Source organism: Hipposideros armiger, unplaced genomic scaffold, assembly GCF_001890085.2.
Source record: "Hipposideros armiger isolate ML-2016 unplaced genomic scaffold, ASM189008v1 scaffold_66, whole genome shotgun sequence".
Classification (NCBI taxonomy): Eukaryota; Metazoa; Chordata; class Mammalia; order Chiroptera; family Hipposideridae; genus Hipposideros; species Hipposideros armiger.
Genome location: NW_017731416.1, coordinates 4080192 through 4097220, shown reverse-complemented (window position 1 = coordinate 4097220; position 17029 = coordinate 4080192). Strand labels below are relative to the sequence as shown.

The 17029-nt window shown below is 37.2% G+C and overlaps 1 protein-coding gene across 1 annotated transcript in view; it reads right to left on the bottom strand.

The window, feature by feature from the left end:
* Positions 1 to 17029, bottom strand: part of MEIKIN (meiotic kinetochore factor) — a 62965-nt gene that overhangs the window by 30717 nt on the left and 15219 nt on the right. The window contains exons 6-8 of the mRNA XM_019642165.1: positions 15035 to 15154; positions 12362 to 12401; positions 315 to 379 (exon numbers count right to left, since the gene is read on the bottom strand). Coding sequence (XP_019497710.1) covers positions 315 to 379; positions 12362 to 12401; positions 15035 to 15154 — 225 coding nt within the window. The remainder of the gene's footprint in view (positions 1 to 314; positions 380 to 12361; positions 12402 to 15034; positions 15155 to 17029) is intronic.

The following is a 17029-nucleotide window of genomic DNA, read 5'->3' as shown; positions in this document are numbered from 1 at the left end:
TATCTGCTTACTAATTATCTTCCTCTCCTATGACTGAAACTTATGAGGGCAGGGAATGTATATCACTACCCACTGGCATATACAGCAATGCCTAGTACAGAGTACATACTCCATAAATGTTTATTAAATGAATTAATGATGGGTGCTGTAGTGATAAACCCACTTACTAGCCTCACATATCTTCATTTCTTAAATACAACCAAGCTAAAAAGTACTCAGTTTTCTGGGCTACCAATTTTCTTAATATATACTGTTTTGTTACAAAAGTAAAGAAATACAGAAATATGAAAATGATTAGTTTCACTATTTATTACCTGATTCTGAATTTGAAGTACTCTCTGGTTTTGGAGGAAAATTTTCATCTGCTAATGTCATCACTCTATAATAAGAACAAATAAGTGGTATTCTTTTACTTATATTTATTTTTAATTTTTATTTTTCAATTACAGTTGACATTCTATACTTTATATTAGTTTCAGGTGTATAGCATAGTGGTTACACTATTAAATTTATATAATTTACAAAGTGATCCCCCAATTAGTTTAGTACCCACCTGGCACTATATATAGTTATTACAATATTATTAACTATATTCCCCATACTGTACTTTACATCTCTGTGACTATTTAGTAACTACCAATTTGTACTTTTTTTTTTGCCAATTTGTACTTCTTAATCCCTTCACCTTTTTCACCCAGCTCCCAACCTCCCTCCCATCAGACAACCATCAGTTTGTTCTCTGTAAATGGTATTCTTTTAATCTTTCAGTAACTTTTGAGATTCCTCAAATACTTAAAATATGGATATTTATATGTAATCAATTATCCTGTAAGAAAAAAAATACAACTGGTCAGAAAAAAATGTTACCATATCTATATGAACAAATAGTTTAATAGGCAATATATCTATACATTTATCAGTGTGAGACAGTATGTATAGAGGACAAGGCATAGTGTTTAGAATCAGGCAAACTTGGTTTGAAAGCCCAGTTCTGCTACTCACACTTGAGTGGCCTTGGGAAAGTTACTTAACCTGTCTTGAGTACTAGTTACCTCAAAAGGAATAGCAATCCTGTTTCCCAGGATTCTTGTGGTAAGGAGCTCAAGAAACAGATAATACTTTAAAAAAATTAATATGCTTTTTCCCTTTTACACTTTTACAAATGAGACTGCCCCCCACCCCACCCATTCTACCCAAATGTGTAGGACAGAATTAACTATTACAAGAGGAATAATACAAAAGGATCAAAGCTCAACCTTTGACCACCAAAATGGGATTTCTGAGTCCCTAGGAAGACAATGGAGTTGAAAACCAAATGTAAGATGTTTTTCTAAATTCCTATTACACATTTATTGAAGAATTGAACTCAATAATCAAAACACAATTTTATCCTTTCATATTTTCCCTTTAAATTCATCCTGTCAAAATAGTACTTTTTGCCCTTGAATGAACTTTCAGGTGTATTCTATTGTTTTTGTGGTATTCTCTTATAATAAATAGCTATTTTTAGGTAACAGAAAGCCCAGTATAATATCACAACATCAAACTCTTATCATCCATTCTAAATTTCTTCCTTTTCCCAACTTAAACCTGATTTAGACTCACAACCTGCAGTGTGGAAAGCAACTATGGTGGGTTTCTTCTCTGTTTCTTGTTCTTTTCCCCCTCCCATTTGGTAACTACTCTTTGGGGTTATCTGGCACTGGAGTTGGGGAAAGCTGTAGGAAGGGACAAGAAGGTCTTTCTTGATCTTGACTATTATAATATGCCATTTGTGCCCTTTGGATAGGACAGATAACCAAATGCTGACTCTCAAACCTGAAGTATTTTGAAGGGTTCAATGATATGATTTCCCTTTCCCTATACCTGAGGCTGTCTCATTTGCTGCTATTTATGATCTCCTCAGTTTTTGTATTTGATGATAGAACTCCCATTCTTTTTCAATCAAGTTTACTTTGGTTTTTGCAGAAGTCATATTGGGCATGATCCCGTTCAAGTTGATCCAAAACTGGCTCCCTCCTGTGTATTATGCATAAATCTTTCTTGTGTCAAACTCTGAAAATACACTTAGCTACCTCTTTATTCTGTCATTATAAAGCAACTAACAGACGCTCTTGCTTTTAAACTTCAGGTGTGAATCAGAGACCAAATTCCAGAGGACATATGTCAAACTTTCCAAATGGTTCTCTTGGAGCTTCCTCTCTTGTGTTGAGGTGAGGGAGAAGTCTCCACCTCTCCTATATATGACACCCATAACTCTTATCAAAGAAATAAACATTTTCATCATTTCATCCTGTCAGTGAATTTTTAACCTTTGCTTAAATAGCTTGAAGATTGGTAATAGGCTAATGCTGGAAGAATTGGGTTTGACGCCACCTTTTATAAACCCTACCAAGACGGTTCTACACGTAATAGGGGGTGGGAGATATTGTCATTTTAGTTTTGTTTTCATCTATTGTGGTCACTGTCCAAACTCTAAGACTACATAAAAGCCACATTTAACATCCTGCTACCTTCCTCAAGTTCCTACTAACATATGCAGATCAAGGCTTGGTGGACACAACCACAGAGTTTTACTGTTAGCCACAGTATACAGAAAGAACTCAGGATGTGACCAAAGATGGATCCCTCCCCCGATACCTTCCAGTCTAGAGGATTACTTCAAAGAGAAAGGGGACAGAGGCTTAGGAAACAAGCAGTCAGACTACAGGAACTGACTCTTCTCCCTCAAGCCCAAAATCTGCAGATGAGGGTAATAGGTGGGAAGATGGCATTAGAAGACGGGAAGAGAAAGCCAAAAGTAGAGCAGGCCTGTGCCAAACTCCCTGTTTAGAACTCTAGGAGGAGACATCCACACAGGGTGAAAACTCAACATAAAAATAAGAGCTTGGGATATTCAAGCAGAGAAGGAGCTTCAGTTAGCCTCCTGAGGGTCCCTTAATTCCTGTACATTGTGAACACATACTAAGTTCCCAAAGGCAATGAAGAAGGTGGTCAAATTTAGATCCAAAACACCTAGCATGGGACTACTGTGGTGAGGTGACACCCACAAAGGCTGCAGAAAGGCAACCAGATCAAAGTCTGGATGGAGGACTTCAATGAGACTCAAGGGGTTTGGAGTAGCAACAAAAGCAAAGGGGAGAAAACAGTCAGCAATGGAAGACCTCAGGCCCTAAATACGGCCATCAATTCACCAATGACTTCATTGGTGGAGTCCAGCCCAGGTACACAACAAGTCTTGAAACCTATAGTACAAATCAGTAGAAATACAGAGGCAACTTGTGGATTTCAGACACTTCAAGCCCCAACTTCACCCCTCCCACCACCTCTGGCCTGCCTCTATGGTTATGCCCCTATATTTAGGGTGAGTGATTATTGAAACTGGGGTCTTTCTGAGAGTAGAAGGGAGCTCTATTAAAAATTGTCAGAATAGGGGCCAGCGGAGTGGCTTAGTTGGTTAAGAGTTTGCTCAAGAGTGTGAGCTCTGAGCAACAGCGGTTCGATTCCCAGCCCAAGCTGAGCTGCCGCTGAACTGCCAACAGGTGGCTGGATGGATCAGCTAAAAACAAACAAACAAACAAACAAACAAACAAACAAAATTGTCAGAATAAAAGGCACACACTGGAACTCTTCCAGGCAAATCAAAAAGTATGATCACCTACCTATATGCCATCCTCAGGAATATGGAATGGGGAAAAAAATCCAAAAGACTCAGCATTCACCCAAAAGGGACTTTTAACTGGAAGTAACTGGATGGCATTAATAAATAAGTATAACTAGGGCCGGCCGAGTGGCTCAGTTGGTTAAGAGCTCGCTCAAGGGTTTGAGCTCTGAGCAACAGCGGTTCGAGTCCAGCCCAAGCTGAGTTGCCGCTGAGCTGCCAACAGGTGGCAGGATGGCTCAGCTAAAAATAAATAAATAAATAAAAATAATAAATAAGTATAACTTATAATTTCCCAGTTAAATAAAGGACAAGAGTGATGAAAGCCCATGAGAAGTTTAGATCAATTTCTTCATAAATAAATAAAGATATATTTTCTTCACAGATCCGAGTGGTAGGTTTTATTTTTTTAAAGATAGAGTGGCATTTAAGGGAGATCTTAGATATGCATAATCAAGCATTATATTACACTTGCCCCATTTCAATACACAGGCAAGAGTCATTGAAGTGGGTCTACACAGATCTTATAGCAATATAAGCAAAACTACGTTTCTCCATTACGTACTTCGTCAACATTGTAGGGTTTTAATTTTTGCGAATGTGCTACTTAATTAAAAAGAACACCAGGGCGGCTGGATAGCTCAGTTGGTAAGAGCACAAGTTCTGAACAGCAGGGCTGCCGAGCTGGTTCGATTCCCACATGGGCTAGTAAACAGAGCCAGTAAGCTGCACCCTCTACAGCTAAGATTGTGAACAATGGCTCAACCTGGAGTTGGGCTGCTGTGAATGGCCGGAGGCCAGCGTGAGTGGCTGGCAGCCAGGCGAGCGCTGCCTTGAACCGCCATGAGTGGCTGTTCCAATGGCCGGTGACTGACTGCCTCAGCCGGGTAGAGCGCCATGATCATAATACCAACACGGGCCAGTGAGCTGCGTCCTCCACAACTAGACTGAGAACAACAGCTCGGAGGTTGGGGGCGGAGGGGGAGAGAATGCCAAACTATCTAGTAGATAATAGGTGCTCAAATCTGGTATCATTATTATCCAAATATTCCTTCCTTAAGAATATACTGTGTTTAATGTGATATAGAGATGATGTATTACAGAACTGTACACCTGAAACCTATGTAACTTTACTAACAATTGTCACCCCAATAAACTTTAATTTTTTAAAAAAGAATATACTGTGTTGCAAATTGTGGAGTCCATCATCAGTTCTCTCTGTTGACCCAATAATTTTATCTTTAGAATTTTCACTGTTGTTTACCAAAAAAGAAAAATTCATCTAAGAATAACAGTACTAGATTTTCTTTTCTTCAGAAATTTCTCACCATTTAGATACAAGCATATTCATAAGGAGGCTAACACATTAATATTACTCTTTTCTCACTCTACACATTCCCAAGGGAACAACTATGCCTTCAGCTCAGAACCATTCTCTTGCTCTCCAGGCTGAGATATTCAACTGCTTTCTGGATATCTCCAATTCAAAATACTGTAGGTATTTCAGTGTTTTCCCAACTAAAATTGCCTGTCACCTCAACTTACTTTTGGTTTTCTATTTATTTTCCTTCACCAAGTGAATGAGTCATCATTCACCTAGTTTTCTAAGTCAGAGGGCTAGGGGCCAACTTGGACACCATCTTCCTTCCTGAGTCAACCAATCATTAAAAACCATTGATTACCCCTTGTGAATTATTCTCAAAATTTTTCCTTTATGCTATCCTTGCTGCTAAATTTCAGATCCTAATCATGCCTCACTTGAAATGCTATCTATAATAGTCATCCCTTCAATCTAATCACTCCTTCTAATCCATCTTTTCTTTGCTGCAGGAGTAACTGCTCTAAGATAGAATTATGATCATGTATATCTTTGTGAAGACGTGGGATAACAAGCAAGAATTTGGGTTGGGTAATGTAAAAGTTCCACAGAAATCTGCACTCAGAAGCATATCAATCCATATCAAATTATACTACAAGGCTATAGTGAACAAAACAGCATGGTATTGGCATAAAAAGAAACACACAGATCAATGGAACAGAATAGAGAGCCCAGAAATAAATCCATGCCTATATTGTCATTTAATCTACGATAAAGGAAACAAGAATTTATATTGGGGTGAAGACAGTCTATTCAATAAATGGTGCTGGGAAAACTGGACAGATAGATGCAAAAAAAATGAAACTGGACCACTTTTTTACACCATATACAAGAATAAACTCAAAATGGATTAAAGACTTAAATGTAAGACCCAAAACCACAAAACTCCTAGAAGAAAACATAAGAAGTAAACTCTCAGACATTACCCTTGGTAATATTTTTACTGATATATTTCCTCAGGCAAGGGAAATAAAAGAAAAAATAAACAAATGGGACTATACCAAACTAAAAAGTTTTTTCACATCAGAGGAAACCATCAACAAAAAAAAAAGACATCCTACTGAATAGAAGATAGTTGCCAATGATACATCTGGTAAAAGGTTACTATCCAAAATTTATTTAAAAACTTCTACAGCTCAACAGCAAAAAACCAAACAATCCAATTTAAAAATGGGCAGAGGACCTGAACAGACATTTCACCAAAGAGGACACACAGATGCCAATAGACAAATGAAAAGATGCTCAACTTCACTAATCATCAGAGAAATGCAAATTAAAACCACATTGAGATACCACCTCACTCCTGTCAGAATGGCATCATCAATAAATCAACAAACAAGTACTGCCAAGGATGTAGAGAAAAGGGAACCCTCTTGCACTATTGGTGGCATTGCAAATTGGTACAGCTGCTACAGAAAACAGTATGGGGCTCCTCAAAAAATTAAAAATAGAACTACCTTTTCCTTATATCCCTGAGTCCATTTCTCTTTTGTACACCTGAAACTGATTTTAAAAATATAGAACTACCTTATGACCCAGCAATTCCACTCCTGGGTATTTATCCAAAGAAATCCAAAACACTAATTTGAAAAAATATATGCACCCCTATGTTTACTGCAGTGCTATTCACAATAGCCAAGATATGGAAACAATCAAAATGCCCATCAATACATGACTGGATAAAGAAACTGTGGTACAAATAAAATCAGAAATGAAAGAGGAGAAGTGATAACAGATGCCACAGAAATACAGGAAATTGTAAAAAAAATACTACGAGCAACTATATGACAAAAAATTTGACAATCTGGAAGAAATGGATGAATTTCTAGAAGCATACAAGCTACCAAATCTGAACCAAGGAGAAATAGAAACTCTAAACAGACTGATTACTACCAAAGAAATTGAGTCAGTAATCAACAAGCTTCCAACAAACAAAAGTCCTGGACTAGATGGCTTCACAGGTGAATTTTACAAAACATTCAAAAAAGAATTAATACCTATTCTCCTCAAACTATTTAAAAAAATACAGAAGGAGGGAAGGCCCCCAAGCACAGTTTATGAGGCCACTATTACTCTGATCCCAAAATCAGACAAAGATATTACAAAAAAAGAAAACTACAGGCCAATATCCCTAAAGAACATAGATGCAAAAATCCTCAACAAAATACTAGCAAACCAAATTCAGCATCACATTAAAAAATCATACACTGGGCAGGCTGAGTGGCGCGATGGTTAAGAACTGGCTTGGGATGCCAGAGGGCCCCGGTTCGGATCCCACATATGAGGGCCAGTGACACTGCCCTCCACAGCTAAGATGCTGAACAACAGCTCAACCTGGAGCTGGGCTGCCATGAGTCGCCGGCGACGGCGTAGGCTGCAGCCCCTGTTGCAGTGGGTTGCCATGGGCTACCGTATGTAGCCAGCAGCCAGCGTGAGCGGCCAGCAGCCGCAGTGAGCGGCCGTCCAGAAGCCAGCGACTGATCTGCCTCTCCCGGGAAGAGCACAATGATGGTGCCAACTTGGGCCAGTGAAGCAACGTCCTCCACAACTAGACCGAAGAACAAAACGACAGCAACTTGGCTGTTCCCCTTCCCCCAATTCCCCAGCACTGTTCCCATCTCCCCAATTCCCCAATAAAAATCTTTAAAAAAAAAAAAAGATCATACACCACGATCAAGTGGGATTCATTCCTGGTATGCAAGGTTGGTTCAATATTCACAAATCAATTACCGTAATACATCACATTAACAAAATGAAAAACAAAAATCATATGATCATATCAATAGATGCAGAAAAAGCATTTGACAAAATCCAGCAGCCATTTATGATCAAATCTCTTAGCAAAATGGGAATAGTGGGCTCATATGTCAACATAATAAAGGCCATATATGATAAGCCCACAGCAAACATCATACTCAATGGGGAAAGGCTAAAACCTTTCCCCTTAAAATCAGGAACAAGACAAGGCTGCCCAGTTTCTCCACTTTTATTCAACATAGTTCTGGAAGTTCTGGCCACAGCAATCAGACAAGAAAATGAAATAAAAGGCATCCAAATTAGAAAGGAGGAAGTAAAATTGTCATTATATGCAGATGACATACTATATAGAGAGAATCCCAAAGACTCTACCAAAAAACTGTTAGAACTGATAAATGACTTAAAATTTTTTTCACAGCAAAGGAAATCATTAATAAAACAAAAAGGCAGCCTACTGAATGGGAGAAGATATTTGCCAAGGATATATCTGATAAGGAGTTAATATCCAAAATTTATAAAACACTCATTCAACACCGAAAAAACAAACAACCCAATTAAAAAATGGGCAGAGGCTATGAAGAGGCATTTCTCTAAAGAGGATATACAGATGGCCAACAGGCATATGAAAAAATGTTCAACCTCATTAATCATTAGAGAAATGCAAATAAAAACCACAATAAGATACCACTTCACTCAGGTCAGAATGGCTATCATCAATAAATCAACAAACAACAAGTGCTGGCGAGGCTGTGGAGAAAAAGGAACCCTGGTGCACTGTTAGTGGGACTGCAGATTGGTGCAGCCATTATGGAAATCAGTATGGAGGTATCTCAAAAAACTGGAAATGGAACTACCGTATGATCCAGCAATTCCACTCTTGGGTATCTATCCAGAGAAACCCAAGATGCTAATTCAAAAAAATATATGCACCCCTATGTTTATTGCAGTGCTATTCACAATATCCAAGACTTGGAAACAACTGAAATGCCCATCAGTAGATGACTGGATTAAGAAACTGTGGTACATTTATGCAATGGAGTATTACTCTGCTATAAAGAAGAATGGAATCGTACCATTTGCAATGACATGAATGGACCTAGAGGGCATTATACCAATGAAATAAGTCAGTCGGAGAAAGACAAATACCATATGATTTCACTTATATGTGGAATCTAAAAAACTGAATGAACGAGCAAAGTAAACAGAAATGGTCTCAGAGATATAGAGGAACAACTGATGGTTGCTAGCTGGGAGGGGGTGGGGATGAGGGAGAAGGGGAAGGGATTAGACAGCATAAATAGTTAACTACAATATTGCCACAGGGATATGAAAGACAGTTCGAGGAATATAATAATGTTGTAAATATTTTGTAGGGTGTCAGGTTCACATGTCTTGCTAGGGAGACCGCATCATGGATGGGGTAGAGGCTTGATCTCTGCACTGTACACCTGAAGCTGATGTTGTATAATATTGTATGTCAACTATAAGTGAATATATGTATACAGTCATGGAACGTGGAGTATAGGGTGGGAGTGGAGTCAAGGGAATTGTAATAGATATGTATGATATTGGGGGGGGAGTGGGGCGGTGGATTGGGGGAGGGGGGTTGTCACTTCGAGGGGTAAAAAGTATAATTATTGCACTGTGTTGTACAGCTGAAACTAATTCTAAAAAATGTGTATTTCACAATAAAAAATAAAAAACTGTGGTACATTTATATTATATAATGGGAGTATTACTCTGCTGTAAAAAAAAATGAAATGTTACCATTTGCAACAACATGGATGGACCTAGAGGATATTATGCTAAGTGAAATAAGTCAGACTGAGAAAGACAAATACCATATCATCTCACTTATATGTGGAATCTAAAGAACAATAAATGAGCAAACAAAATAGAAACAGACTCATAGATACAGAGAAAAAACTGATGGTTGCTAGATGGGAGGAGGGTTGGGGGATGGGAGGTGAAAGGATTAAAAAATACAAATTGGTAATTATAAAGTAGTCATGATGTAAAGTACAGCATCGAGAATACAGTCAATAATATTGTAATAACTATGTATAGTATCAAGTGGGTACTAGATTAATTGGGAGGATCACTTTATAAGTTATATAAATGCCTAACCACTGTGCTGTACACTTGAAACTAATATAAAATAATATTGAATGTCAACTGTAATTGAAAAATGTTTAAAAGAAAAAATATATATTTCCTTGGTTTCCTTGGTCTTAATGTTAGGGGTGTTTTTTTGTTTGTTTGTTTGTTTGTTTTACAGCTTTACTGATATAATTCACATACCACACAATTCACCCACTTAAAGTGTATAATTCAGAGTTGTGCAACCATCATCACAATCAATTATAGAACACTTTCATCACTCCAAAAAGAAACCTTGTACCCATTAGTAGTCAATCCCCATTTCTTCCCAAACCTCCCCAGTCTTAGGCAACCACTAGGTTTGCTTTCTGTCTCTATAGATTTGTCTATTCTGGATATCTCATATGAATACAACCATAAAATATCTGGTCCTCTATAACTGGCTTCCTTAGGTTAGCATAATATTTGCAGGGTTTATCCATGTTGTAGCATATATCAGAATTTCATTTCCTTGTATTGTTGAATCATATTCCATTGTGGATACAACACATTTTATTTATCCATTCATCAGTAGATGGACATTTGGATTGTTTCCACTTTTTGGCTATTATGAATAAAGTTACCATAAACATTCATTTGGTGTGGACATATGTTTTCATTTCTCTTAGTCATGCATACCTAGGAGTGGTTTCCTGGGTCATAGGAAACATTTTGAGTAACTGCTAAACTATTTTCCAAAGCACCTTCACTATTTCAAATTCCCAACCGCAATTTATGAAAGTCCCAACTTCTCGAAATTCAAGACAATACTTGTTATTATCTGTCTTTCTGATTATAGCCATTCTAGTGGGTATGAAGTGGTATCTCACTGAAGTTGTGCATTTCCCTACTGGATTATGATATCAAACATCTTTTCATGTGCTTACTGGTCATTTGCATATCTTCTCTAAATATAACGCCATGTGTCTTGTATAAGGCGGAACCTGTGTAGATTGGCACATTCTGTGGCATCTATCAATGTGAAGAGATAATATCTGACTTTTTTACTTGCAAATGTAAATGAATGTAATTATTTTAAAGAGCTTGTCTGTTCAGATCGTTGGCCTATTTTTAAATTGGGTCATTTGTCTTTTTATTGTTGAGTTGTAAGAGTTCTTTATGTATTCTGAATACATATATTTTCTTTCATTCTGTGGGTTGTCTTTTCACTTTCTACATGGTGTCTCCTGACTTTGTTTTTAAACTTATCTGGATTTTTATAAACTCCTTCATCCTTTTAAGATTAAGGTGTTACAAAATATCATTACATTTTACAGAACTACTGAAAATCTTTCACTGGTTCCCATCACAGTCAGGATAAAATAAAAATCTCAGCCCTTAAGGCCATTCATGGTCCAGACTGTGACCACCTCCTTGAACTTAGATACCATCTCTCTCCCATACGCCTTACCCTTCAGTCTACATTCCCCAAACCAAACTCTTGATTTTCCCCCAGTAATATGTTTCTCCTTAGTCTTCCTCATCTTAATAAATGCAACTCCATCCCTCCAGTTGTTGAAGACAAAGCTGTGGAGTCAGCCTTGACTACTTTCATACTCCACCAGACAGTCTATCAGCAGATCCTGTTAGTTCTGCTTTCAAAATATATCTAAAATCTGATCTCTTGCTATCTCTAACCTTACCATTCTGGTCCATATTCCAACATCTCTTGTGTAAAATTAAGACAACAGTCTTCTAACTATAATCTCTTCTAACTATAATCTCTCTAATTTCTAGTTTATTCTCAACACAGCAGCCATGGTGATTCTTTTAAAACATAAATCATATCACGCCATCCAGCTAAACCCTTTAAAGATTTTCCAACTCACTTATACTCACCTACAAGACCTTATATGGTCAGGCCTACTACTTCTCTCATTTCATCTCCTACCTCTCTCCTCTTCCCTCACTCCACTCAAGAAGCCTAGGCCTTCTTGCCTTAGGGCCTTGCTCCAGCTATTCCCTCTACGTGGCATGTTCTTCTCTCCAGGGAGTCACACAGTGAGTCTATCTCCATACTTAGGTCTCTGCTCAAATGTTACCTTTTCAACGAAGACTTCTCTGACTACACTACTTAAAATATCGAACCTCAATCCCAACACTCTTTATCCCCTTATCTAGTATTATTTTTCTCGATAGAATTTATCACCATATAGTACAGTATAAATTTACTTGCTTATTTGTTCATTGTCCATATCTTCCAACTAGAATGTGGATTCAAGGAAGACAGAAATTTTGTTTTTAATCAATTTCATTCACTACTCTATATTTCCAGCAACTGGAATAGTTCTGACACATAGTGAGTCCTCAACAAATACTGAGTAAGTGAATACCTGAATTTAGGAACTAACAATCCTACCTTCTTCATAGCTATTAGAACACAGGGTTTTGAAAAGCATAATAAGTTTTAAAATGTTAGTTCTTACATTTTTCTCTGGCATTTCTGATAGTCTTCTGAAGAAGTACCTAGGAAAGAGATCTATTAGAAACATAATTCAAACACAGACCAGAGGCTAAAATTACTCTAGGTAAAAATATTTCAAAAAAATATACATACATATATATATATATATATATATATATATATATATATATTTCCTCTAAAATACATGGTGATTGTGTAGTTTACTTTTTTATTTTTATTGTTCTATATTGTGTTTTATGTCTGCCATCTAAATTAGCAAAAGTATTTCCAAAATGCCAAAGTAAAACAAAATTATTGCAAAATTTTATGAGACACGGGAATCATCACCTTGTATCTGGATAGTTCTTTACAACTTTTGAAATCCTTTTACGTCTGTTATCTTACTTGATTCTTGCAACAACTCTGTGAGGAAAACATTCCATTTCAACTATCCCCGTTTTACATATAAGAAAAAAATAACTGATCAAGTTGTAAAACTAACAGCTATATACCTGGAACTTAAACTCAGGTCTCATGGTTCTTAGTCAAGTACTATATATATGGATATGCACATTAGTAGATTGATTAGTTAAGAGAATGCCTCCCAGTCAACATTTACTGCCTAGGTATTTACTAGGATATTACTAGGAATATAAAAAGTGGTGTAGTCTTCTGAGTTATAACCATCAGCAGCTGCAAAACTCTGCTTACATTAAATTAGAATTTTAAAGCCCCACATTAGGGCCAGCCAAGTGGCACACTGGTTAAGAGTTGGCTGGGGACGCCAGTTCTGAGCAGCAGGGCCTGGGTTCCAATCCCACTTGAGGGCCAGTGACGCTGTGCCCTCTACAGCTAAGATGGTGAACAACAGCTCGACCTGGAGCTGGGCTGTTGTGAGTCACCGGCAACAGCGTAAGCTGCAGTAGAGGCTGGCTGGCGGCTGGCGTGTGCTTTTGTGAGCTGCCCTGAGCCGCCATGAGTGGCTTTCCAATGGCGACGAGTGACTGCCTCACCCAGGAAGAGTGCAATGACAATACCAACATGGGCCAGTGAAGCGATGTCCTCCACAACAAGATTAAAGAACAAAAGGACAGCAACTTTTCTGTTCCCCTTCCCCAATTTCCCAATGCTGCTCCCCTCAACAATTAAAAAAAAATATTTAAAAAAATAAAATTTAAAAATAAAATAAAATAAAAATCCCATGTTAAAGTGAATGGTGCCACCCAATCATTGCAAACCATTTCCCTGAAAGGGAGGTTCCCAAAATATAAAGGACTACAATGGATACTTATCATCCAGTATCTACTCTCTGCTTTTGCTGATAACAGTTTCCTGCTTTTTCTTCTGATGACCCAGACATAGCCTGTGACTCAATGCAGTAAGAGCCCTGCATCACCCCGGCCAAAGTGACTGTTCAGGGATAGGCTTATGAACTAATTTAAGCCAATACATAAGGGCCAAAACCTCTGTTCAAATCATTGGGAAAGAGAAGCACTTAGTTCAATGGATGCGAGGCTGTGAGTATGTAAACCTGGAGCTAAACAGGATTGCTCTACAAAGGGAGCTTGGCTGAGAGAGTAACTGACACAGAGGGATTCTGAACTGAGAGATGGAAAGGAATTGGGTCCTATTGATATAATTTGAAACCCTATTAGATCAAGTTGTACCTGTATCTGATTTTACTGCTAGATTTTTCAGGTACGTGTGGTAATGAATTCCATTTTTAACTTAATATATCTTGAGGTAGGTTTTTTTTTTTGTCATTTGCAGTAGACAAAGAGCCTCACTGAAATACTTGCTAAAGAGACAGATTGTCTCTTTGGATAATTTATATCAGCAAAGTTGCCAAACTAAACATAACACAGACGATAAGGCCTTCAATACTGTTAAAAATACTGCCATCCAGACACGAAGAAGGAAGAAGCTATACTTTTCTGAGAACATTTTTTTGTATAGCTATGTCTCTTAGAACCATAATAATGTTTCACATATCTTCATATAGACCTCCACCCCAAATAAATAAACATAACAAAACAGGATGGGGGAACCAAAAATTGAACCCAACACTAACAAATGAATCTAACTATATTTCAAGTGAATAATAACTGCACTGAAAGAGGAGGGGAAGAAAATAACTAACCTACATAACTTTGGAAAACAGTGTTTTGATTGGATATTGTAATGCTCAAGACAAAATTGCTTTAATCTATTTAGTAAATGTGTTTCTCACAGGGGTCTGGGTTAACAATTATAAAACTTGTTTCTGTGTATACTGGAATTAAATACATAAGTAAATAAATAATGAAAGTATTGGATTTTAACCTATAAAACAAAATAAATATACATAAGTCGATACTGATATAAATAATTGAATAAATGGCAGAAAAGGGACAGTTCTTTTACAGCAAAATTCCAATTAATAAATGTAACAGGAAAGAATGAAGTAGAAAATCAGACAGATGAACACCACAGCAATAACTGTTGAAGTCAAGTTCTTCTGATGACTGGTAATACCAGTGAATGCAAGTTTGAGGAGAGACAGGATTTACAGAATTTCAAACTACCTTTTTCTAGATATTTATTAACTATAAAGAGAAACTAGTAACGATACAGTGGAGAAAACCAGCAGACACCACCTTAATCAGGTGATGTGGGTTTTCCCTGTGATATGAGAAAAAAGCATATGGAAACTCACCTAAAATTGAAGAAAGGTTTAGAAACTGTGGTACCTTCTCTATTGCTACTGCTTTACTGGTATCCAGAAGAGTGGAATTCTTGTGTTGGAGGTGTCCTTCCAACTTGGGGCACTCCCAATCTAAAAAAACAGGGGAAAATGGCACAAAACTGTGAACAACAGCACACAGGGGCAGGTTACCTTTACCTCCTCCAACTTAGGTCTCCTGTCCATACCCAGGTATGGTAATTGAAGGTTTGGGGTGAGACAGAGAAAAAATACAAGCCTTGATGACATCAGGATAGTAAAGAAACTTTGGCCTATTCTGCCACTCTAACCCACTTTCTTTCATAGACTTTGTCCATGAAAATTATTGACCTAAGGAACAGACAGCATACATGGGAGCTGCCTCTCATATTTTATGTATAAGTTATACCTATGTCCCATTAATTATCATATCATTAAATAACATACTATTTCTTGATATCAGTTTCAAGTTTTCCATTAACGTCCCACGATGAAAGAATGAGGCTAGTCTCTCTTATATCCCCTTGCTCTCACCTTTCCCACACTTCCCATTGGCCTCAAACTATTACATCACATATTTAGTTAGATCGATATTCAATGTAGACATCATGATGATAAAAATGCTATATACTCTTGTGGTATACCATGACCACCTTTTGGTTTTCCTAAAGTCAATACAAGTCTTTTATTTTCATTTTCTCTGTATTATTCATTGATTTAATCCCAACTCTACGAAATTGTATATATCCATTCTATTGGGTTGTTGGAAAAGTTATGTCACATTTTTGCAATGAAAAACATAGACAAAATACATCACGACTTTTCTGACAACCCAGTATTTATCCCATTCTGAAGTTTCACAATGCTCTATCGTGGTGTTTTTCATATATTGTACAAGGTACGTTGTGGCTCTTTAAACCCAAAAATCTTATTTTTTAGCTCTAGAAAATGTTCTTGAATTATTCCTTTGATAATTTTCTTCCCTCTGTTTATTTCATTATCTTTTTCTGGAACTCCTGTTATTTGATATTCGATTTCACATACTGCTTTTCTAACTTTTCTTCTCCAAATTGCAATCTTTATTTTTTTTTATTTTTTTCCCCTTCTGACTCTTTTTTCCTGGGAAATCTCCTCAGTCTTATCTTCTAACCTTTATAGAGTTTTCAATTCTGCTATTGCATTTAATTTGTTTGCTGAATATTCTTTTTTTATAGCAGCCTATTTCTACTTAATGGATGCAATATATACTTTCTTATCTCAGTGAAGACCTTTTTTTTTTCTTCAATATTCCTCTCCTTGTGTTTCTATTTCTGCTTGGTTCCTTTAATCTTTAATCTTTCTTGTTTTTTGTTTTTTTAGCTGAGCCATCCTGCCACCTGTTGGCACCTCAGCGGTAGCTCAGCTCAGGCCAGGAATTGAACCGCTGTTGCTCAGAACTCAAAGTCTTGAGCGAGCTCTTAACCAACTGAGCCACTCGGCTGGCCCACCTTTAATCTTTTAATTTTTTTTATTTGATTGTGGTAGGAACACTTAAAGTGAAATCTACCCTCTTCAATCTGTACGTGTCCAGTACAGTATTGTTAACTAAAAGCACAATGTTGTACAGATCTCTGGAACACATTCATCTTGCATAACTGACACTTTATACAAGTCAAATAGCAACTCCCCATTTCCCCCTTTCCCTAGGCCCTGGAAACCAACATTCTACTACTTCTATGAATTTGACTATTTTAGATATCTCATATAAGGGGAATCATACAGTAATTGTCTTTCTGTCACTGGCTTATTTCACTTAGCATAATTTCCTCAAGGTTCATCCATGTTGTCATATGGTAGGATCTCCTACTTTTTTCAGGCTGAAAATCATTCCATTGTATGTATGTACCACATTTTCTTTATCCATTCATCAATAGACACTTAGGTTGTTTCCATACTGGATATCGTGAATAACGCTCCAATGAACATGGAAATGCAAATATGTATTCAAGA